Source organism: Urocampus carinirostris, chromosome 10, assembly GCF_059441175.1.
Source record: "Urocampus carinirostris isolate Australia breed hairy pipefish chromosome 10, RoL_Ucar_1.0, whole genome shotgun sequence".
NCBI classification, from domain to species: Eukaryota; Metazoa; Chordata; class Actinopteri; order Syngnathiformes; family Syngnathidae; genus Urocampus; species Urocampus carinirostris.
In genome coordinates, this window is record NC_142358.1 from 13812942 (window position 1) to 13838465 (window position 25524).

General features: G+C 40.6%; 2 protein-coding genes across 4 annotated transcripts in view; one reads left to right on the forward strand and one right to left on the reverse strand.

The window, feature by feature from the left end:
- Positions 1-10433: 10433 nt before the first annotated feature.
- LOC148357804 (uncharacterized) lies at positions 10434-20873 on the reverse strand. 2 transcript variants are annotated; one of them, XM_088346238.1, is made up of 4 exons: positions 20736-20873; positions 20164-20341; positions 13966-14305; positions 10434-11094 (listed from the first exon to the last, which is right to left on the reverse strand). In XM_088346238.1, the coding sequence occupies exons 2-4, from the start codon at positions 20339-20341 to the stop codon at positions 10434-10436; spliced, it is 1179 nt and encodes a 392-aa protein (XP_088202364.1). In that variant the 5' UTR covers positions 20736-20873. The 2 variants fall into 2 exon arrangements, with proteins under 2 accessions (XP_088202364.1, XP_088202363.1); XM_088346237.1 differs by having other exon boundaries at positions 20164-20316; positions 20736-20812.
- A 497-nt stretch (positions 20874-21370) lies between these two features.
- capn5a (calpain 5a) overlaps positions 21371-25524 on the forward strand; it is a 29287-nt gene continuing 25133 nt past the window's right edge. For both annotated transcript variants that reach the window (XM_088346363.1, XM_088346362.1), the window contains exons 1-4: positions 21371-21469; positions 21558-21773; positions 23462-23627; positions 25189-25320. In XM_088346363.1, coding sequence (XP_088202489.1) covers positions 23472-23627; positions 25189-25320 — 288 coding nt within the window. In that variant the 5' untranslated portion in view covers positions 21371-21469; positions 21558-21773; positions 23462-23471. The remainder of the gene's footprint in view (positions 21470-21557; positions 21774-23461; positions 23628-25188; positions 25321-25524) is intronic.

A 25524-nucleotide genomic window follows, 5' to 3' on the forward strand; every position in this document is an offset into this window, starting at 1 on the left:
TAGAATCAAAATGCCGTACTTTTCAGTACTTTACCGTTTCGCTTATTCTGATCACATTAGCAAGTTGTCCACAATGCAGGATATGTCTATGCTCTGTATGTGTGCGTGTAGATGTGTGTCTTTGTTGCCTGATTTTATTGGCTCTCCCTACTAAAGCACCCCCCCCCAATCAAAGAGCCCCACTGTCCCAGCAAATTAGTCTGTCAGAAAGACTGGTGAGTCCATCAAAGGATTCACTGACTCTCCAAGAGGCCCACAACAAACACACAAATGAACACACACGTTTACAAAGACACACAACCAGGAATGGAGAGGCAAACACAAGTCGTTACAGTGCAGCCTAATGAGTGTTTGCTTCCTAATGAGCGCGATGTGTAATTTGATGATGTCATACTGCGTTCGTTAGTGTTGTGTGTCGTTGCTGCTTGTATATGTCAAGCAGTGGCAGTTTTAGGCCCGAGGCAGGCGGCCGCCCGGGGTAGCACTTTTACCGTGATAAATTGGGGGGGCACAAAGTTTTCCATAAAAATAAAAAAAACAATGACAATAATTGTGTGCCGTAAAGCAGTTTTGTATTATCTTACAACATATGACTTTGCCTATTGTCAAATGGACGCCCCCGCGTTGCAGCTTCGACGCCCCTACAAACACCTGCAAAGGTGTGCGGAGAGACTTGAGGAAAAGAGCAGGGAGGGGCGGTGTGGGAGACACTTCACCTTTGACTGGGGGAGGGAAAGATTCTGTGTATTAATAATATACATAAAAAATAATTGGCGGCCCGCAGCCCGGGGGAAGAGGGGAGCTAGGGGGTAGTCTCGCCCAGTGAGTAATTTTATGTAGAACTGCCACCGATTTCAAGTGTGAGTGTCAAAGGCAAATTCTGTATTTTTTAGTGCCCCCTAGTGGTAAAAAAAAACCCACTAGGGGGCACTATTGTCACGGTTGCCATGGCCCCCAATTGGACCCGCCCTTAAGGCGCCAGCTGCAGCTTGTTGACAGATTGTCTCCCTGTCAGTATTTAAACTCTGTCCGGTCAGTCCCCTTATGTCGGTCTGTCTGCGAATCTCTGTTTTTACTTGGCAAGTCCTTTTTCGCCTGTCCCGTTTTTTACCCCTGTTTGTCTCCCGCTACGATCTGTTTTGATCTCGACCACGTCTGCTCTCCCGTCCCGAATTACGACCTGTTTTGATCTCGACCATGTCTGTTCTACCGTCCCGAATAACGATCCGTTTTTGATCTCGGCCACATCAACTCTCCTCTCCTGGCTTTCGACTCGTTGCTGATCTCAACCACGTTTTTTTGCTCCCCTGTTCCAGCTACTGACCTATTTTTTCCGCTGCCGACACCGCCATCGCTCACCACGGAAGTGCCACTTCCGCGTTCAGAGCGACCTGCTTTCCGCGTCCAGCAATCACTGGATTGAGAGCGCAACTCTTTCTCTTCCTTCAGTGAAACTTTCGTGAGTGGGTCCTGTTTCCGTTCTGGTCCTGACAAATATAAGGCTCACTTAAAGGGAGTTGACGCCATTGCCCACCATCTTGCTGCTAAAGGTACCCGAAAACACCTAAAACCATGCGAATGAATTTTGTCCCTCATGCAAAGGTGGGCAAATTATTTTGGGCTGCATCGGGTTAAAAGATACAGCAGAAGGACTGGGCCAGGAGGAGAAAATGATTAAATTTGATTTTTCTTTTGTATTTACCCATACAAAGACTTGAATCCGATACCTCAGCAATACATGGGACATACCAAAGGACACTGGGGACAAGAGTGGCACCAAAACAATAACACATGTTTTATTAGTACGGGCAATACTTTATTTATTATTATACTGTGGCTTGCGAAACTATTTGGCCCCCTTGAACTTTGTGACCTTTTTGCCACATTTCAGACTTCAAACATAAAGATATAAAACTGTAATTTCTTGTGAAGCATCAACAATAGGTGGGACACAATTATGAAGTATAACACACTTTATTGGATCTTTTAAACTTATTTGACAAATAAAAAATGAAAAATTGGGTGTGCAAAATTATTCGGCCCCATTGAGTTAATACTTTGTAGCGCCACCTTTTGCTGCGATTACAACTGCAAGTCGCTCGGGGTATGTCTCTATCAGTTTTGCACATCGAGAAACTGATATTTTTGCCCATACCTCCTTGCAAAACAGCTCGAGCTCAGTGAGGTTGGATGGAAAGCGTCTGGGAACAGCAATTTTCAGTTCTTTCCACAGATTCTCAATTGGATTGAGGTCTGGACTTTGACTTGGCCGTTCTAACACCTTGTTATGTTTTTTGGTGAATCATTCCATTGTAGATTGCTTTATGTTTTGGATCATTGTCTTGTTGGAAGACAAATCTCCGTCCCAGTCTCAGGTCTTTTGTGGACTCCATCAGGTTTTCTTCCACAATGGTCCTGTATTTGGCTCCATCCACCTGCCCATCAATTTTAACCATCTTCCCTGTCCCTACTGAAGAAAAGCAGGCCCAAACCATGATGCTGCTACCACCATGTTTGACTGTGGGGATGGTGTGTTGAGGGTGATGAGCTGTGCTGCTTTTACGCCAAACATAACGTCTCGTATTGTTGCCAAAAAGTTCAATTTTGGTCTCATCTGACCAGAGCACCTTCTTCCACATGTTTGGTGTGTCTCCCAGGTGGCTTGTGGCAAACTTTAAATTACACTTTTTATGCATATCTTTAGGAAATGGCTTCCTTCTTGCCACTCTTCCATCAAGGCCAGATATGTGCAGTATACGACTGATTGTTGTCCATATTTTCCCACCTCAGCTGTAGACCTCTGCAGTTTATCCAGAGTGATCATGGGCCTCTTGGCTGCATCTCTGATCAGTTTTCTCCTTGTATGAGCTAAAAGTTTAGGGGGACGGTGCCATGTTTTGCATGGTCGCCATGACAACCAGCTGGTCCCGCCTCTTGACACCGGCTGACACAGATTGTCTTAATGACGTGTGTGATTCATAAGGGCTCGTTTTGGGACTGCCGGTTGCGAGATCATTATTCTGCTCTGTATTGCTCTGCTCTGTTCTGTTTTGTTTGACTCAAGGAAGACCTGTCATGCCCGTTTGTCTGAGTTAGTATCTTTAAGCCTGTTTTGTAAGTATTACCTAGTCTGAGTTCCTGTTTGCCTGTAAGCCTGTTTTTGTTTTGTTTTTTTGTCCCTGCGTGTTGGACAACTTTTATTTTCTAAATAAAAGTAACTGATCGTTACGCAATTGAGTTCATCCTTTCTGCCTCCCGGTCCCGTCCCTGACAGACGGCCCGATCTTGGTAGATTCGCATTGGTCTGATACTCCTTCCATTTCAGAATTATTGTTTGCACAGTGCTCCTTGGGATGTTTAAAGCTTGGGAAATATTTTTGTATCCAAATCCAGCTTTAAACTTCTCTACAACAGTATCTCGGACCTGCCTGGTGTGTGTGTCGTTCTTCATGATGCTCTCTGCGCTTTAAACAGACCTCTGAGACTATCACAGTGCAGGTGCATTTATACAGAGACTTGATTACACACAGGTGGATTCCATTTATCATCGTTAGTCATTTAGATCAACATTGAATCATTCAAAGATCCTCACTGAACTTCTGGACAGAGTTTGCTGCACTGAAAGTAAAGGGGCTGAATAATTTTGCACACCTACTTTTTTGTTTTTTGTTTGTTAAAAAAGTTTAGAATATCCAATAAAGTGTGTTCCACTTCATGATTGTGTCCAACTTATTGTTGATACTTCACAAAAAAATTACAGTTTTATATCTTTATGTTTGAACCAACAAACCCCTGAATTAATGGAACATGATTTTATAGGAAAACAGAATTTTAGCACTAAGTCCATAAAAACATTTTCTAGGGCATTGTAATATTGCAATATGTCACTGTTTATATCTTGTCATGATTATATAGTTTCTTCATGACTTCTTAACTTTTTCAGTCCTAATAACGTAATGGTTGTGTTTTATTTTATATTAAGAAGTGTCAGGCAGAACGGAAGGAAAACTGAGATCACTTGCACTCGTTTCGTGGTTTTTATTGGAAGGAAGGAATGACAAGACGTGAATCTTTGATCCGTTGTTTGACGGATTGTCGAGACTTGACAGGCGGGTGAAGGCTTGGCGGGAATGGTCGCGGACAGGCGTAGTCGTCGTGTTGTTGGTTGGGGCTGGAGAAGAAGGGCGTCGTTGTGTTCGGAAGAGAGATCAGGAGTCAGGCGAGCAGGGCAGGTCGTAGGCAAATTCGGAAACGGGTCGGCAACGGAGATCAGGTAGAAAAACAGGAGGCAGGCAAAGAGTCGGAGGTACGGGCTTTCTGAGCAGATGGCAACAGATCGCATAGTACAATCGGATGAAGTGTTACCGGAAGCTGGGGATTTAAATGTACAGGGTGCGCCAATCAGCTGTCCTGGCTGTTGGCGCCAAATCCTGAACACAGGTGTTCCCGATCCGGGTGATTGTGACAAAGAAGTGGTCTTAAGTGCCATTGCTAGGTCTATAGCTTTACTTTTTGAGTATAATACAAAATATTCCACCAGATGCTAACGTTTCACTGGATGCTAACGTTTCACTGGATGCTAACGTTAGCATAGCGCTGAAACTCCTGCCCGCTGCTATCAATAAACAGCAGCTTGCACACCCCAACGGAGCTTTTATCGTCGCCGGCGACTTTAATGGGGCAAGTTTATGGACTGTACTTCCCAAATCCATTCAATACGTGGACTGAGCAATTAGGGAATAAAACACTGGACCATGTATACAGTAAGATCAAACATCCAGTTGGATCCCCCATCTCTGTTTGTCCCTCGCCCCCCTCATACACCCCCCCCCCCCCCTCCGGAGGAAACAAAGCCTATTTACAACAAAGACAGTTAAAACATCTTCTTGTTCCTTTATCTCTTTGTTTCCTTATCCTCACTGTAAAATGAGGAACTGGAGTCGTCCAATTTCGTTGTCACAATATATCCCATGTTGTAGCAATGACAATAAAGGCATATTCTACTCTATTCTATTCTATTCTATAATGAGAGACAGGGAACATCAAATTTGACTCATATTCAGCTCAAGAAGGCAAGCATGGGAGATCACCTTAAGTTAAATCCAGCTTTTATCCCAGTGAAACAAAATCTAAATGATTTCATCAGGCAAAAATTGAGACGCTTGAGTAAAACTTTACCCAAGGGAGACAGGCTATTGTCAGAAAGGACAGTCCTCCAATCAGTCCCTTTAATGTTGAACTTTGAATTTACAGTCAGTTTATCCTCTGCTATTTTCTATAATAATGATTTTCAATTTCTACAGCCATTGCCATCCCAGAATATTAAGTAATAAAACCTTCAGAGGAACTTGCCCGGCTCCTCTTTTGACCGACCTCTCATCTCAACACCCAGATGTAAGAATGAATACACAGAGGAAGAACCACAATTCTTCAACGATGGCGAGCAGAGCGAAAATAACTTTTCCGATTTTTTGGGTGTGTGCACATGAGTGCGTGGATGCTAACCTGCTGTAAGATGACCATGCTTGTTGTTGAGGTTCAAATTCTGGCTTTTGTGCTTCTTATCCCAGAACATCAGCAATAGGTTATTCTTTCTGACAAACACATAGCAGACATGTTACAACAACATCAAAATAAACTTGTCACTAATCCTCATTTTTGAGTTTTGAGGGGTTTACCCTTAATGAAGCTCATTACTGTACAGCACAGCTAATTGCTCTTTGTATTGCGCCGCATGATCTCTATCTATTATTCAGCTCGTACACGGTTTCAATTACATTTGTGTGCGGGTGTGTATAATTAATGTTGCCATTATAAACTTGGGCTTTGATCATTTGACCTTCTTGGCTATACAATTATTTTTTTGTTGTTGGAGCTGGAACAACAGCACAATGTACCTGGAAGTTATATTTTTCATTTGCATATTAGCATCTCATTAAAAGTCACATTTTAGCCCATTGTTTCGTTAAAAGTAACATTTTTGAGTGTTTGTGCCATTTGAGCGTCACATTGCAAAATTGCATTTTATCCAAATGTTAACTTGACAGTAAATCTCAAATTTTAGTATGTTAACATTAGCATCTTATTAAGAATGTATTAGTCAGTAACCATTTATCATCTTTATTGCAGGGGTTTCCGACGTTGTGCATGCTGGCACTAAGAACACCTATGTAGCCTGCGGCCAGGTTCTGAGTATATTTCACCAGTAATGGGTCATTGCAATTTTCGAGTAAATTTGATATCTAAGTGATATGATGTTCTAGTGGTTCACTTAAAATTTAATACTTACATCTTGGCGATGACAAGTAACAACATAGTAATGACATAGTAATAACACAAGTTCTTTAAGAAATATACATCAAAATGGCAGTGGTGGGCTTTGGGGGCGTACAAGGCCTTTTCTGTTGGCCTAAAAATATCTGGATCATGTAATTTTAATTATATTTTTTCCATTAAACAATTCCAAATTTTATGTGAGCTTCCTTTCATTGCTTTTCCCCTGGTTGCGCTCCGTCCAGGAGTGTACTTTTATAATCAAGCATTTAACCAATCCGATTTTAGACATTGCTTGTTACCAGGGTCACAATTAGTTCTGCAGGCCCTGAGGCATAACATCTGTGTTGGTTTAGCCAATCAGATTTCGAGGTGGGGGAGCAAGGCCTTCTACAAGCCCCAGAAAACATCAGCGGTCCAACCAACTATGATTAGCAAGGGGGCCGTAAACCTATGCCAGAAATACGACAGGACAGGGTTGGTTTTCAGCATTAGCTTTGATGGCGATGGAAAAGAACTCGATGGAACTAAAACACATGGATAATCTGTACGACAGTGTAATTTAAATCTTTTTGGGGAAAGGGAGGAGGATAGATTTTGTGCACAAACAAAAACTTATTTTTGCTGCGTAAAATCTGGCTATATTCCTAAATAAAAGTGCAGTTTTATGAGGTTATTATGATTGCCTTGTTTATATGTGTTGCAGCTGTAGCTAGAGTAAATGTTTTATAGCCATAAAATTGTTATTGACGGTTGGATAGATTCAGACCTAGCACTACTAAATTCGTAGATGTGAAATGCATGGCCGCAAAAAATGGCAGCCCTTTGTGCGAATCCGTATCAAAAAGCAGCTCTCAGCTTTAAAAAGGTTGAAGATGTTATGACAGTAGTATGAAAGCAAAAGTCACATTTTTCCAGGGGAGAAGTATTTCACACAATTTTAATATTGGGTACAAAATTGTAATATTTTTGTCTAGATCTTATCTTATTCATTTATTTTAGGTATTTATGATTTCGCATTTTGTCCGTGTAGTCATCAAAAGTGAAATCTGGTGAAATACGAATGACTCAAAAGAGAACCAAACGGGGATATCACTTTTAGCGTTTAGCATCGGCTAGCTTGCCAGCAGGCTTACTAGATTTGTGTTCTTGTCGAACCAAAACAATGCGACACACTTGGCCGTCTAACTGGCTTCCTGTTCCAGGCCCTGAACTTGATCGGGGCCCCCTGCCGCCTGAGGGCATCTCCATCATCGGCCTCCTGTCCTTGGCCCCCTACTGAGGGACACAATTTCACAGCAGCAATGCATTGTGGGAACTTTCTGAGCCAGCACAAAAGTAAGGTGAAAAACAAATTGACAATTTTGTTCCAAACCAACAATGCTTACTGTGAGTGGACACTTTTTTAGGTAGGGTACACCAGCTAATGAATCCTGATGCAAAATGTGTGCGAATGTTATCTCGCTTAGTTTTAGCACACTTTCTGTTAGCATTAAAGTTATTCCTTTCCATTTGTTTGTAGCATTTGAGATAATATGACAGTGTATCAGTAGTTCCTGATAGCAAACCCCTCAAAAAACCTTGGCAAAAAATGTTTGACTTTCCATTGTTTCCATGCTGTCCCTTTAAGCTGCGATGTAGAATGCCCCTGAAATCAGTAGGCGTGTTGTCTTGCATTATACAGAAGCCTAAGTCGTGATTCTGAAAATTGTTCTTGAGACTTACAATATGCACTGTCAATAAAACATAGCAGAATCAAGTTTAATTAGTATTTTTATTTACTTTGAAGAGCATCGAAATGTTCTTTGAGTCACTGTATGCCATTGTCTCACACAGATAGACCCACAACTGGTGCTCAATAAATCATTTTTAGACCAATCGAGTGAATTCAAATCTCTCATGGAGCACAATTTTCAGAATTATGGGACTAAATCAGCAATATATAAGACACAGCTCCTGGCTAATTTGGCTTCTTTTGGATTTATTCTTACCGTTCATGATGTGTCAATCAACGAACGATGAAAAAGACACTGCCAATGAAAAGTACGGTTTTTAATCCAATTTCAAATAGGAAAAATTGATTTTCTTGTCCTCCTTTAGATTGTTGCCGTTATATGTCTATTGTCCATTCCATTCTTGTTCTTAACTTCTTCTTGGTCACTACCGGATCTCCAGCCGATCCTCGTACTTGAATTCCAAAGATGTAATGTCAATTGAATGTGAGTGTTTACAGAGCGTATGACTCCTTCCTCTTCTTCCTCCCTCTTCCTCAGCGCTATTAAGGCATCATGTGAGCAACTCATTCACTGTCACTGACCCATGTTACTGGCACACGACAACACTACAGGGGGTGTAATCAGACTCACACACCGACTCCCACCAACACACACATTGTAAACAAAAACACCAAAGTTTATTTTAAAGTGTTTTATCATGTCAAGTTTGCATTAATTTTAGCTAAATCTTACATGGTTTTTCAGTAATCTGAACACTACATTTTGAATTCAAACCAAATATTTAGGTTTGAAGGGACAGTGTGTATTATTTGACCACGAGATGCAGCTGTACTGTGTAGTGCAACCAAAAACAAATTCATTAAAAGCACAAGGAAAAATGAAAACTACGGCAACTCAAAGTGATTGAACTGCACCATTTATCTTCTCATTTTTTCTACCAAGCCTTTCACAAAGTTTTTGGTTATTTGGGTACCCGTCCGTAGCAGCAAGATTACGGACAGTTATATCAGCTATTTCATTATTCATTATTCACTGTCTTACTGCTGTAACAAAATAAGATTTTCCCATTGTGGGACGAAAAAAGGACTATCTTATCTTATCTTATCTTATCTAGTTGAGAATCGTGTAATGTAAAATAAGTTAAAAAAAATCTACCAACGAGTATTTTAAAAATTGCAAGATAGTTCAAGTTTTATGATACTTTTAAAATCTAGTTTGTTTTGTAATGAATTTAGTGTGTTACCACTTGGAGGAACTAAATATTACACGCTGTCCCTTTAAAAATATAGAGCAGTCTTTGTTTTCAGTCCATGTTGTACAAGTATCCAGAGTGAGGTAGACAACTTATAAGTCATAATTGGACCAAAAATATATTATGTATAAAGCAAAATCACGCCGAAGTGGAGTAGTAATGCATTGAAAGTGACACACAAACGAAATGATATAAAAAAACACAAATATATGATCGCCACAAAATGGACATTTGTTGGTAGCACAAAAATTAGTAGACTTGAACTGAATCCTAATCGAAATCTAAACTAGGCGTCATCAACCTTTTTCAAGCTGAGAGTTAATTTTGGGTTACTGCAACTATGCCATTGTCATCCTTTAAAAGGATCAGTCTGCTGTATTGATGAACGTTAGCACTATAAGTTTTAGCAAGCGCTTTAGCATTTGAGCTAATTTGACAGCTTCTCAATAGTTTTGTTACTGATTCGCAAAAAAGCCAACCAGTTTGATATGCAAATCTAAAATAACACATTGTGTAATTACTATGGTATTACTATGGTATTATTTTGTTATTACTTAGTTGTAATTATTGGAAGCATGTTTAAAATAGGCTCAGTAAACCACTAAAACAGCATGCCTGGCACAAATCAAACTTCAGAGAAAAATCACAATGACTCATCACAAGTGAGCTATTTTCAGAACCAGTCCGCAACTGTTAAGGTGTTCTTAGGGGGATCCCTGGTGCCCGAGTGCACCATGTAGGCGACCCCGAATTCCAAGAGGACTTTAGGAGGTTTAACAACTGGATCAAGAATGGACAGCAAACAGAATAAAAGTCCAACTAAACTGGAACGGGTGGACAACAAAAGGTTCAGAACTAAGTCTGGAATTGTAGGTGCACTTATGATAAATCCTAAGTGAAGCATAAAAAGTGGACTGCAAATAGATGATTAATTAGTGTGCCCGCTTTGAGACTGGGAGGTCGCTGGTTCGCGCCTCGGCCGAGTCATACCTAATTGGTAAAATGGCGGCGCCCTCTGTTGGCTGCGGCTGCATCGGCTCGCTACAACGGGTCAGGTGTATCGACATTTCGTTCTGTGTACATTGTTACAAAGAATGACAATACAAAGGAAATTATTATTATTATTATTATTATTATAATTGACTTGGAAAAAAGTGAAGAAGTAGGACCATTCAAAACTCTACATCAGCTAATGTCTTTTGGGAGGTGATGTCCATGGGCCCTGCTGTGGCAGCGGCCATTAAAGCATTGAGGCGGGTTAGGGACACTGAGCGTTGCTTAAGTCTAGGGGCGGGAATCGGACCGGTCTCGGGGTCAGGGAGGTGGTCGTAACGGCGTCCATCTTGGTCATACTGATAGACACGGATGACCCGACTTGGACGGTGTGGGGAAGTGGGAGATTCTACGTTTTGATTCTGATTGTTGTCAGCTGATTGTTGGGACTTATTGACGACATTTTTATCTTCATCATTATTTATTTTCTTTCTGTTACCTTCAACACCTTCTACTCCCGTTTCAACCTTGAGCTTCATCTCATCATGAAATCCATCTTCCAGCCTTTCTTCATCTTGCCATTCCTTGCTCCTTTTTAATGTGCTTCCTTTCATGTCGTCAGCTTGGTCACAAGTTTCCAAGTAGGCTGCAGCAGGTTTTTCTTCCCGCTTCTCATTTAAGTCAGGCTTGTACCGTATACTTCTTTGAGGTTTAGCAGGAGGGCAGGAAGATATCGAAGATGATGAGGGAGACGATGGCAAACTGGGGAGCGTTGTCATGGTGATGTCAAGTCGTTTTTGCTTTGTGGATGGTAGCCCTTTAGCTACTGCTCTTAAACATCTGCAGAAACAAATACGAATGGTAATGATGGGGCTGCAAATGTAGTTTTTTTTCATGCATTCTATCAAAGGACTAGGAATACACTGCCACCTCCTGGCTAATGTGTGTACATGTATGCAAGTAGCGTAACCTACTAGGGTGTTGGTTTGGTCTTGGCGCTGTTGGGGTCGGGGACGAAGCACATTTCTTTAAGTGATCACAAAATATTGGTTGGGACAAAACAATGATTGCTCAATATTGGTGGCAACGTGCCGCCTCTGTCCTTGATTGTATGCAGTTTTACAAACCAGCTTGCAGTTTAAATTGTATTACTAGTCATCTTGTGGACTAAAATTAGACTGAAAATGTACTACAAGGTAAGCACACAGAGAAAAAACTTTTTTTAGAAGGGAAAACCTATACTTTGGACTGGTAGGTTTTAGAGCGTCTTGCTGTAGGACATGGGTGTCAAATGGCTACAGGCCAAGGACCTGTTGTGAGGAAAAAATACTCCCCGACACCACTTATCTTACCAATCTATAGACACGTACAGAAAACGGGCTGCTTTTATTGCGATCTACCAGTAATTCAAAACAGTAATATTCCGAATATCACATTGTCATGATTACCGATTGAAATGTATCTATTTAAACCCTGTCCTGTCACTCTCCTGTTGTCAGTCTGTCTGCGAACCTTTGTTGATACAAGGCAAGCCTTTTTGACCCTGACTCCCGCCTGCGCGTTTTTTGCACCTGATTTTCCACCTGCCCGTTCATGATCTCTATGACCTGTTTTGAGCCCGACTACGTCTGCTCTCCCGTCCCGCCCTACAACCCGTTTTGATCCCGACCACGTCTGCTCTCCCGTCCCGCCCTACAACCCGTTTTGATCACGTTTTTGCTCTCCTGTCCTGGCAATCGACCTGTTTTTCCGTCCCTGACACCGCCATCGCCCGCTACAAAAGATGCACTTCCGTGTTTGGATCACAATCCGAGTGCGAGAGCGACTTGCTTCCCTCGTCCAGCAAGCACCGGATTGTTGGCGCAGCCCTTCCTCTTTTTTTCAATAAAACTTGTGGTAAACGTTACACAATTGGGTCCTGATTACGTTCTGGCCGTGACACACATGTATTAAAAACTGTTATGTGCTCCCCTATAAAGCTTATCACGCTGAAATAAATGGTCAAATTCACAATGGATAAAGCGGGAGATGAACGTTCAGAAGACAAGGCATCATTTGCCAAAATAAATGTTTTAAATTTTCATTTCTACAAGGTATACAAGGTAAAAATGCTCCATGCTTTACTGTATTACTATATTCCCCCCACAATTAGATATTAAGTTGTTTTAGTTACGAAGGTGCGAGTCGGGACATTTCACGCTTGGAGGTGCATTTTTCGGCACAACTGCTCGAATATTTTATTTTTTTCAAATGACAGTCAAATGATACTCAACCTAATAGAAGCTACTGAAAACCTAATAAATATGTACCCAAATATAATCAGACAAATAAAAAAATATTTTCTAAAGGCTATGTCAGTAATGTTCAATTTTCAACAGGCAAAAAACAAATTGATTTCATATAAAAATCACCATACCTGGAAAATGAAATCAAAGAAGCTGCTATTAGTCAGGCACCGCAGCTTTTAGTTCTATTTTAGCGAACTTTGAAAACTTCCAAGAAAAAAAAATAATAATAGCAATTTTCACTCACCTGAAATATCTTTGGGGGAGAATAATTGGATCGGAATACAATAAAATGCAAGAGAATATATCCCAAAAATACTTTCTTCGAGGAGAAGTAACTTAAGTTTAAAAAAATAAGAATCCGCAACAGTTATTGGTAAGTAGTACAACAGTGACCCAAGATCACCACAGGGGAATAAAAACCTACCAGGCCTCAAATTTGACATTTTTCCTATGATATGAGTGTACGCGTGTCAAATGTTTTGTTTAAATCCACCATTTCTGTCAGAGCCCGAACAGACAGTGGACCCAGACGCGTAACGTTTTCACACAAGCTTTATTTTACGGGAACGGAGCAGTCATGCGCGGAAACACAAACGCCAGTGATTCTGCGATTGCTGGACAGAAGAGATCGAAACCGGACAGGACAGACAGGAACGATAGCAGATACAGGATACAAGAGCAGATACCAGACAGGGCAGGACAGACACGATCAATGCCGGGTACTGGATACTAGATACAACAGCAAGATACCGGACAGGACGGGACAAGCGAGATCGATACCGCATACTGGTTACACGAGCAGGATACCGGACAGGGCAGGACAGACAGAATCGATACCGGGTAATGGATACTGGAGTAAGATACCGGACAGGACGGGACAGATGGGATCGATACCGGATACTGGAGACTGGAGCATGATACCGGACAGGACAAGACAGACGGGATCGATACCGGATACTGGATACACAAGCAGGATATCGGACAGAGTCAAAATACAAGTCTTGCAAGTGCAGAGGTTTGTTGACGGACTGACAAGGAGTGAATGAGAGCACTGAGTTCAAAGAGGAGCGAAGCCAATCAGGCAACGAGCAGCAGCTGGCGCCAAACGGGCGGGCAATGGACAACCGTGACAATTGCGGCCTATATGTGGAAAATGGCTTCATCTTAAGGAGACCTGGCAACTTCAGATCGCTTTGTTGTTTGCCATGAGTGCATGCAGGCACAGCTACACATATTTGAGACTTAGCGTGGATATATATTTGCGGCTCACACATTTGTATGTAGGTAAATACAAGAAGTTAGACTCAAAGTGTAAGCTCCTGCAACATGGAAGGATGGATGTTTGATTTTTTAAGACTTTGCAATTTGTCATCTCCAACTACACAAAGTGTGTGAAACAGAATGGGGGCTTTTTTTGTCTCACCTGAGGATTTTGGTCCTGCTCAGAGCTCCAATGGTGAACCCCAAAACAAAGGTCAGTAGAACAGCTGCTGTAACGGCTCCCGCCAAAAGCTTGTCAGAAACCTCTTCCTGTTTTTCCGATGCCCTCCTTAACCTCGGACCATGTACGTGTAGCTGGTAGGGGAACAAGATGGAGCCTCCGTTGTCATGCTGCAACAAGCAGTTGTACAAACCCTGGTGGATGTCACTCAGATTGTAGACCACCAGGCTGCCATCCTGGCTCATGTGGATCAGTCCCAGTTTGGTGTGGATGGCAGGTGTGTGGAGGGGCCCAAAAGGGGTGTTCCAGTAGAGCGTCACACCTGCTCGCAAAACACAACACACTAGGAATGACACAATTATAGGGTTTGGTGAAAAGGCAGAAGTTGAACATGATATGGACCCGAGGTTGTGGTTGTCATCTCCAGATTTTTCATTGGCAAAACGACACCATGAAACAGGTAAGTGAAGACATGTGTCACATGTAATGTAGGAAGTTCTAAAAAACACTCCCCAAATGGTTTGATAACCGTTTTGTCATGATGTGACCAACCACGTACTTGGGTCGATCACCTTTTTGGTTTAGAGATAGATAGATAGATAGATAGATAGATAGATAGATAGATAGATAGATAGATAGATAGATAGATAGATAGATAGATAGATAGATAGATAGATAGATAGATAGATAGATAGATAGATAGATTGATAGATAGATAGATAGATAGATAGATAGATAGATAGATAGATAGATAGATAGATAGATAGATAGATAGATAGATAGATAGATAGATAGATAGATAGATAGATAGATAGATAGATAGATAGATAGATAGATAGATAGATAGATAGATAGATAGATAGATAGATAGATAGATAGATAGATAGATAGATAGATAGATAGATAGATAGATAGATAGATAGATAGATAGATAGATAGATAGATAGATAGATAGATAGATAGATAGATAGATGGATAGATACTGTATTCATCCCTGTAGGGAAATTCACATTTTTTTAGTTTGGGTTAAGCAAATAACACCAAAAGTTGGGTCAAACGACAGTAACTCAAATTGCTGGTCTCTTCATCCTTATATCCATTCATCCATGCATTAATGTATCCATTTATTCACCCATCTATCCATCCACCCATTTTCTGCATCACCTTTCCTCATTAGGGTTTCAGGGGTGTCTCCAGCTATCTCCGGGCAGTGAGCACGGGACACCCTAAACTGGTTGCCAGAGACATACAACCATTCTAACACACTCACTCATACCTAAGGACAGTTTGAAGTCACCAATCAACCCACAATGCATGTCTTTGGAATGTGGGAAGAAACCGGAGTGCCCTGAGGAAAGCCACGCAGGCACGGGAAGAACATGCAAACTCCGCACAGGAAGGCCTGTAGTTGGATTTGAACCTGGGGTCGTTGGTGGGTTATTGACCAATAACTATTGTAACATAACTTATAATTTGGCCGACAACTTCCAATATTATTAGTTATTTTGCATGTGAAGAGTTGGGTCCCTTGCTACTTGGACGAAAACTCCAATGAGAAGTGGACTTCTCATCTAAGAGGTAATGCTGTTGGGTGTGCTCGGGCTGGTTAAGCTGGACACGCTTGTATGGATAGATCCAGAATAATTATGGTAATTAGTATCGTCCTCGTTTTCATTTTCAAAGTAATATTCTTTGGTAATCGCATGGCAAATCAAGATTTAGAAGTAAAAATGGATGGTGCTGCAATAGAGGCTGTATCAGAAATTAAGTTTAAACTATAATGCATTGTATTTATTATTTTTGTTCTCTAGTTCTGCCATTCTTAACATATTGTGCAGAAGTCTGGGGCAACAATTACAAAAGTTCACTACAGCCCCTTTTTATCCTCCAGAAACGTGCAATTAGAACTATACACAGGGTAGGATATCGAGTTCATACTAATAATTTATTCCTGCAGTCCAAATTATTAAAATTAGATGATTTAGTAAAGTTTTTCACTGCACAACTGCTATTTAAGGTCAACAAAAACATAGTGCCAGAAAACATCCATAAATCATTCTTTCGGAAAGAAGGAAATTATAATTTAAGGGGCTGTAGTGAATTCATGATCCCAAATGTGAGAACTACCAGGAGAAGTATGTGTGTGTCTGTGTGTGGAGTCAACCTCTGGAACGGCTAGCAAGACGAGATCAAACAATGTCCAACTATTCACTTGTTAAAATTTAAATACAAAAAAACATTCCTGACGGAATACAGAGATGGAGAAAATCTGGTATGAGTGATACGAGAGATTGGGAATAGTGTGTCTAGAACTATGATTAACTTTGTGTTATTGTTGCTGTTATATCATATCTGTTATTATTAATATTATTACAATTGCTGTTATATAATTGGTGTGTTTAATAGGGAATATGAAGAGGTAGGGAATATAAGCATTTTCAAACATATTATGTATTATTATTTTGTTGTTGAGTTATTGTTTTTGTTCTGTTTTTATTTTAATGTTCGAATAAGATTTTCATTAATTTATTGTGGCTTTTCCATTCCCCCCAACCCAAACATACTCATTAAAATTAGTCAGTATAACTTTGGATTAGAAACGGGCATTAAAGTGTCTCCTCTCATCTCATCTCATTAGCTGTACCGCTTATCTTCATTAGGGTCGCGGATGGCCTGGAGCCCATCCCAGCCATATCCGGGCAGTGGCCACGGGACACCCTGAACTAGTAGCCAATCGCAGGGCACACGGGGACAGACAACTTACTAGCTCAGTCACACCTAGGGACAATTTGGACCTGAAATGCATGTCTTTGGAATGTGGGAGGAAACCGGAGTGCAAGCACGGGGAGAACATACAAACTCCGCACAGTAAGGCCGGTAGCTGGAGGTTTCCACGACCTCAGAACTGTGCCGAACACGCGCTAACCACTGCGCCGCCGTGCTGCCCATTAAAGTGCATTCATTATTGATATTAAATTGAATACACTCAATGTATGGTGCTCTATCAATCAGTGTGTGTTATTGACCCAATTAGTAATTCAATTATCAAAATCAATGTACCACAAATTCATATTTAAATGCAGCGTATTTCTGAGTGACGAGGCTGATTGTTAAATGAATTTTATCGTCTGTCACTCAAACAAAACTAATAACAAAAAGACGTGGTTCCCCATCGTGTGGACTTCTGAGGTAACTACATTTGGGCCCCTTAAAATAACCTTATTCAGGGGCGAGTTTAGGTTCAGAGCTTTGGGGGTGCTGAGCACCTGGAATGTATGTCTCGTTAAATTTTTTCCCCAATTCACTTTAAGGGACACTGTGTAATATTTAGTACCCCCTTGTCGTAAAAAATTAAATAAATAATTCAGTAAAAGAAAAACATTAATTTGAATAATAGGCATACATCATAAAACAAGAAACCTTAGCGGAATTATCAAGTTATTTTTTATATATATTCATCAGTTGAGAAAATTGTATTTCTTTTATATAGCGGAATCCATACCTAGTAGTCAACGCCATGTTTGTCTGGCATCTTGCCAGTACACTGTGCTCATTTGGCACTGGTTTCCGTTCACACAAGACAATACAGTGGCATCTAGTCACCAAATGTTACCTACCCATCTCATCTCATTAGCTGCGCCGCTTATCCTCAGTGGGGTCGCGGGGGTGCTGGAGCCCATCCCAGCAATCATCGGGCAGTGGGCAGGGGACACCCCGGACTGGTTGCCAGCCAATCGCAGGGCACACAGGGAAAGACAACCCGCTTGCTCATTCACACCTAGGGACAATTTGGACCGGCTAATTCACATGAAATGCATGTTTTTGGAATGTGGGAGGAAACCGGAGTGCCCGGAGGAAACCCACGCAAGCACGGGGAGAACATACAAACTCCACACAGGAAGTCTGGAGCTGGATTTAAACCCACGCAGGAGGTTCCCATGACTTGAACTGTGCCGCACATGCGCTTACCACTGCGCCGCCGTGCTGCCCTGTTACCTACCCCTTTAAAGTTATTTAGGATCCTTCAACACTATTCAGGAGTCTCACTTCCCATTTGTAAACACCACATTACACTGTGCGGTTAGCAAAAACATCGTTACTACGCCATGCCCAGTTTTTACTTATTTATTTCTAACGGAGTGCACCCACACATACAGAAAAAGCATGGCACTTACTAGACCAGGGGTGTCAGTAGGCGGCCCGCGGGCCAGATCAGGCCCGCTAAGGGATTGAATCCGGCCCGCGAGACAACGCTCAGAGAAGCGCAAGAGAAAAAAAATGTCCACTTGATGTTGCCAAAGCTGTACTTGTATTTCTCTCTCTTTACCTTTCTCTCTCTCTTCCTTCTTTTTTCTCTCTCTCTCTATCTCTTTCTTTCACTCTCTGTCTCTTTTTCTCTTTCTTTGCTCCTCTTTGACTCTTTCTCTATGTCTTCTTACCTTCTTTTGCTTTCCTTTTTCCTTTTCTCCTTCTTTTCTCTCTCTCTTGCTTTCTCCTTCTATTTTCTCACCTTCTCTCTTTCCATTTTTCTTTGGATTTTGTTCCCCCTCGCTCACTATTTCTCTTTTTATGTCTTTTATTTCTCTCTCTCTCTCTCTTTCTCTCTCTCTCTCTCTCTCTGTCTCTTTCTTTGTTACATCCTCTCTACGTTTCTTCCCCTCTCTTTCTCTTTTTCCTTTCTCTGTTTTTTCTTTGTCTCTAATCTATTAGTCCGGCCCCCGAGTTAAAATGAGTTTGACACCCCTGTACTAGACAATGGTGCCTTATATTCAACACTTTTTTTTTTTTTACTCTGGAAGAGGAGCAGGGGGTGGGGGATTGCGGTGCTAGGAATGAAATGGACTGAACGATTTCAAGGCAGTGAAGTATTTTGCTCACATTCCTGTTTTGTTTTACGTAAAAAATATATATTTAGCATTTTTAAGCATATCTAAGCCTATCCTGCACTTTATTAAGGAGAAGAGAGTTTGAAAATTGCTATAATCCTCGGGGGTGCTTGAATTTTGGGGGGCTTGAGCACTCCCAAAAACAAGCTGGTTACGCCCATGCTCACATAATATTTTTTTAAACTAGATGAATATGGTAAAACTCTGAGAACAACATCAAATTTACATGTAACTGTACAAAATAACTCCCAAATGATAAGCCGTGTGTCATGATTACGGATGTGATTCACCTGTGCCCACTCATTTGGCGCCAACCGCCGCAGGTTCTGATTGGCTCCCTGTCACTATCCTCTGTTGTCGTCCGTCTGCGAATCTCCGTGTATACCAGGCCAGCCTTTTTCAACCCTGACTCCAACTTTTTCAATATTTTCTCCCGTTTGTCTCCGGCTACGACCTGTTTTGATCCAGACCACGTCTGCTCTCCCGTCCCGGCTTACGACCCCTTTTTGTTCCCGACCATGTCTACTCTCAAGTTCTGGATTACGACTCGTTTTCAACCCCGACCACGTCTTGCTCTCCCAGTCCTGTCTACCGACCAGTTTTCCGCCCCTGACACCGCCATCGCTCTCTACAGAAGATCCACTTCCGTGTTCGGATCACAATCCGAGTACGAGAGCTACTTGCTTCCCGCGCCCAGCGAACACCGGATCGTGGGCGCAGCCCTTCCTCTCTCTTTCAATAAAACTTGTGGTAAACGTCACGCAAGTGGGTCCTGTTCTGTTCTGGTCCTGACACCGTGAATGTGATACAAGCCAATAGTTGTTGTTTGTACCAACCAAACTAGAAAATATGGTCAAACCGAACCAAGTACGCGGTTTGTCCCTTTCAGCTTAACAATTTAACATTAACTTTCATCATTTATTTAAATCACTCCAGGAAAACTAAGATGATTTTCAAGGTAAATTCACACAGGGTTTCAGGTTGTTCATAAAACCAAAGATTTGGGTGAATGATTTCACCCAACTTTTTGGGTTGTGTAACCCCCAAACTATAAATCTGGGCGCCAATGGACGTGGCTCAGACCAACACGTTATTTGACCTGAAAGGTAGGTCAAAACGAATGACCCATAGAATAACCTATCTTTGGTTGGTTTCATGAGTTTTGGGTTAAACGGATGACCCAAAAAGCTGATTTCACTTGAACAAGCTGTCTCCTTTGAATCTTTAACTGGATTCCTGTTTAGTAAAACTTTTTTCTGAGCATAAAATTGCGGGTTTTTTTTACAACACCCACCTGGCTTGTTCTCATCTCCACACTTGATGGTCACCTCTGCCTGTCGTTGCCCACGCACCATGACCGTGGGCGCCATCCTCAGGTAGTTAGGCCTCTGTGTTATCCCAGGACAGGTGAAAATAGCCAGGAATGTCGAGACTGTGATCCAGCAACCTAACATTTTATAAATTGGCACCATCTACAGTAATTAAAAACAAATCAAAGGCTTCAGAGGGAGTAAGAAGTAATTAAAGTGTAGTGTAAGATACCAATCTAGTAGTAAACAAATAATGCTGTCCAGTAACATCAATATTTGGATTTTGGATGAACTCAGTTATGTAATTTTAATTACAGTACCCAATTGCTGAGACAGATATACATTAAAAAAAAAACAAAAAACAAAAACATATATAGGACCAAACTGTAGCTTATTTTCTAAGTCTTTATAGTACGTATTTACCCTGGATTGCCATGTATAATCTCGTTGTAAACAATGTTCACTACGTTGTTAACATAAAAATAAATACAATTATATTTCTAATGTCAAACACGGTGTTGTAATCATGAAATAAATTAAAAAAGGTTGTATTTACCTGATGTTGACATTTGGGTGAGTATGTTGCCTACTGGAAGCATTGGGGTGTAAAGTGCAACTTTCTCACATGACCCATAAACTCTGTTTCACTGTTTCGGATGAAGATGTTAAAGATTAATATCTGCACAGGGACGTCGTTTCACTCTTCCTCACAAAGTTCTTGTGTTTCACAGTATACATTTGCTGCCATCTAGTGGTTAAAAAACAGAAGTAACCATATTCAGTCAGTGTCAAGTCAAGTCATGTTTATTTATATAGCCCTTAATCACAAGAAGTCTCAAAGGGCTGCACAGACCACAGATTATTGCAAACCACGGACTAGTATTACACCATCCCCTGATCCAAAACCTACACGAGGGCAAGGAAAAACTCAAAAACTTCAACATGAGGAAAATGAAGAAACATTGAGAAGGGACTGCACATGAGGTCATCCCCCTTCCAGGATGAACAGGTTGCAATGGATGGTGCAATAACAAATAATACACAGATATTGTCAACAGGAATTGTGTATTACCTTTTATTCGTATGTACCACATACAATAAAGACCAATCTTTTATCAAAACTGTCTTTGATCTTACCAACATCACATTTCCAAAAGTTATTTAAATTAGTCATTACTCTCTTCCACAGTTATTGAGGACAACTACTGAGGATTATTTTGTTTTCCTTTTCTTCTTCTTTCGTCCTTGATCTTGGGCAACATTCGTGTCGGATCGTGCTTTAACATACCGGTAAGTTTTTATTTTGAATGCAGTCTAGTTCCCGATTATTACATGGCTCTTGAACGCATCCCCATCTCTTGTCTTGTCTCGCTTCCAGATGTACATTCGAGTGGGCGTGCTTGTCGCTGTTCTGGGGTGGTCCGTGTCCTTGTCAAGGCGACTTTTATCTGCAAGTTCCTTAACGTTTTCTCGGTTAAATTTAACGCTGTAACCTCAACAGAGTCCCTAACACACGAGAAACAAGAAGACAAAAAGTTTTTCTGGTAGAGAAAAGAAAAGAGGGCACTGCTGACGTCACACCCACATTTTTGGGGTAAGCACTTTTAACTCAGTTTTTAAACTGCCTTTTATGGGCAACGGCTCATATAAAACATGTCTTGGGGGAGTGGGTATGTTTTAATCTACTTTCATTTTTGTTTCTTGGAAAACGTTATATGTCACTTTAAGTTAAATGATAAAAAAAGAGTTTCCGTTGAAATTGTATCGATTATACTGCTCAAACATTACACTTCCGATAAATGTTTTCAAAGTAAAAGTTTTGTCTTTTTCGTTGTGTTTATATCAACTGTGTGTAATTTATGTATTACATATGTATTATTTTTAGTTCATTGACATTGTGGTTTGTGCGATTTTATTTGTCTACCAATCTTAATTGGCCTAATGTGTGCCCAAAACACTATCCTACATTATTCATTTTAAAGAATGGACGGAGAATTTGCCTACAAGTGTGGAACATGTTAATTTAGGCACATGAGATAGATGGTTCATGAAGACATCAGCATTTGAGTAAACAAGGATTAGATCAGTAAACCTCTCAAATTGATACCCCTAAAATCGTCCTTTTCATGTACTTGGACGGTTTTAAAGGCACCACTTGCTGCATAGTCCTTATTTCCGACATAAATTCGTTCAATGCACCTCAAAGAGCAGTAAACCAAATAATAATCTGTTACCAAGTTCAGTGAATGGAAATAGTTTACTTTTACATTATACAGAAGCCAATTTAATTATACTGTGTTGGCCTTTAATATAAAACTAACCACGGCACATAGAATATAAAAGAGTGTGGAATAATATATACGTATAGAACAGGGGTGCAAAAATTATGGTTCGCGGGCCACATGCGCCCCGTCAAGCTTATTCATCCAGTCCGCCAAACGAAAGTGGTCAAAATGTAAGGATAGTGAATATAATAGTAAATAAGTACAAGCGGTGCAGTAAATGGATGGATGTACAATAAAAACTTGTGGTTGGCGTGCGCCAGGCTTTCTCGCTGAGGGGCCAAAGCCCTGGATCTTGGCCTTCTTTGTCCCCATGGTCAAACGCACCCACACCCTCCTTGACAGAGCCCCACTATTTGAGAACTACAAGTATAGAAGAATGGGTTTATCTTATTTATCCACTTATTCTGGAATGATGTTGCTGTTGAATGGCATTGCAATATTTTTTTACTATATTTATGACTTAGGAGATTCTCCAAGCACTATGTTGTCATATTTTTGTCCATCTATCCTGAGATTCTTATTATCCTATTTTCCTATTTTAAGTTTTTATTTCATGTTTATCTTGGAGTGCCAAAATCTTGTTGTAAATAAGCTCCGATATGTTGTAAACAATGAATACAAAGAAAGTATTGATTATAATTTACTGTAACACAAATTGATCAGCTGGTCCATATTCAAATAGAGAATGCATGACTTATTTAGATTTTGTTGGTGGATTTCATTTTCTCAGCTTTTCTTTGTCCGACATTTTCCTGCATGTGAAAACTGAAACCACTCAAACGGGCAAAAAAGTTCCCTTTTCTGTGGTCACCAGACGACTTTAAAGGCTAGCTAACGTGCTATTTTGGTGTCATGTGATCTGAAAAAACATTACACAGATGTTATTCAGTGGGCGGCGGCCACAAAAATCCACACCCTGGAGTTCCTCTCTAACTTTCCACGTCATAAAATGAACTTAATACTTTCTTGAGCCCTGATCTATTCTTGAATCCAACAGAACCGTCAGGATGGTGGTAGCTTATGAGGGCCAATCTTTCGACATCTTACGGAAGCGCTGTCGCCAAAAATGTCTTTTGTTTGAGGACCCCCTGTTCCCCGCCACTGACCAGTCGCTTTTCTACCAGGGCAATCGAATTGGAAACGTCATCTGGAAGAGGCCGAAGGTACAACTTGCCATTAATCCAACTTAACACATTCATTTGTTTATCAATTTAGTTATTTTATGCCAATGTGTTTAATTCTGTGCACATAGGAATACATGACAGACACTAGTTTGAGAAATGTAATTGAGTAACTGAAAATCCTAACCTGGGTAAAAGTAAATCCTCAATTAGTTTGCATTTGTTACAGTTATCATGGTGACTGATTTGAACATGAAATAAGCACTTATTCTTATCTAAATACGACTGATGAATAATTTTTATTTGCAAAATTGTAATTTTTATTTTTTTTCGGGTCCAACATATTTTAAATGGGAGAAAGTAACAAACTAAAGGCAGTGAAGCGGGCGGGTGAGTGTGTCCTAAAGGAGCATGTAGTATATGTGCGGTTTTCATAATCTCTAATTCTCTATCATTTGGGTCCCGCTACATAATAAGGGGGTGTTTCCTTGTTCTGTTTCTTTGTCCCGTACTGCTTCCTTTTCCTACAAGACATCGTTAACTTTGTGCATTTGTTTTCTTGTTCTTTTTCTTCTCAAAACTGTTTTTATGGTCTTTGCTGTGTTTCCCGCGTGTTTCCCTTATTATTAACCAGTGATGTGTGGTGAGGTTCATATTTGGTAAGGGAGAGTCAGATTAACAAAAAAATGAACCCAAATCGTATCCATCATTTGATTTACAGAGCAAGAAAGCAATACCTGTTATAAAATGTAGCATAAAAACGTTTTATTGTTTACCTCAATTTATAATTCAAGTCTATTCACAACTTCTTTTCTATAAAAGTGTCAATAGCAAGGTGAATGAATTAATGAATAAATGAAACATTATTTCGAACACGAGAACACAAAAATAAAACAAAACAACAAGTCAAGAAACAAAAACAATGTTAACGTAACATGACCGAAAAGGAATAGGAAGAAGCATCTGGTTATTTGATCCTACCCCACTTCCTTAATTATTGTGTGTTATCGCTAAAAATCCAGTGTATTTACAAGGTAATCCCTTTATTATGAAAAAAAGTCCATGCAACGAGAGAAAAAACATTAATTGGCTTTACTTGCTGTTAGCTTACTAATACAATCACGAATTCAATTTTTTGGGGCTGAGGTGGGCGCCAAATCAAAATCCTTGGTCTCACTATCGCCCTCTACCATAAGGCAAGAGAATTGCCTGCTTCACTCTGCAGCTGCCTGGCACAGTAACACATTACTTACTACTTGTATTAATAATATTCATAATATAATGTGGAAATCCAGCAATTAAAAAAAAAGAAAATCCCAAAATTGTGAAGTTAATTAAGTAGGAACTTTAACATTGAATGAATATAACTATTTAATATACTTTTAATCTTATACTTCCCCGATGAGACACAGCTTCACCAGCCTCCCCTGACTGCACGTCCCTGTTATTAACTCTTTCAATAAGTGTTTCCTCAACATCTGCAACTTTGAGTGTCAAGCATTAAGGGTTGTGTGTATGTTAAAGGTGTGAGTGTGTTTACTTAGGGTAGGTTAAGTCACAGTGCCACCCTGCTGCCACCCACTAAAATAACATCCCTTAACAGGAGCTATGTCGGATGCCGCACCTTTTTGTGGACGGCCTGAGTGCCCATGACCTCCACCAAGGCCAGCTGGGAAATTGTTGGTTCGTCGCAGCATGTTCCACCCTGGCGTCACGAGACGGCCTGTGGCAGAAGGTTAGCCATATTGTTCTTCTACACACTAACCGATTTGCAGATCAACAGCCACGTCACTGTCATGAATGCTCACGTGATGCGTGGCCCAACTGTTTGAGGATAAGTGTGCATGGGTTTGTGTGTCTTCACACTAGTATTTTTGTAAATGACCTAAATTCAATTCTAACATTGGTAATCATGTATAATAGAACTCTCTTGCATGAC

What these genes read in the sequence shown, in the direction of transcription:
- LOC148357804 (XM_088346237.1), bottom strand. Translation starts at nt 20,778, where the DNA reads ATGCTTCCAGTAGGCAACATACTCACCCAAATGTCAACATCAG. An exon ending in TGGAGATGAGAACAAGCCAG is followed by an intron (nt 14,306 to 20,163) that starts GTGGGTGTTGTA and finishes TTTTGCGAGCAG; the next exon opens with GTGTGACGCTCTACTGGAAC. An exon ending in AGCAGGACCAAAATCCTCAG is followed by an intron (nt 11,095 to 13,965) that starts GTGAGACAAAAA and finishes TTGTTTCTGCAG; the next exon opens with ATGTTTAAGAGCAGTAGCTA.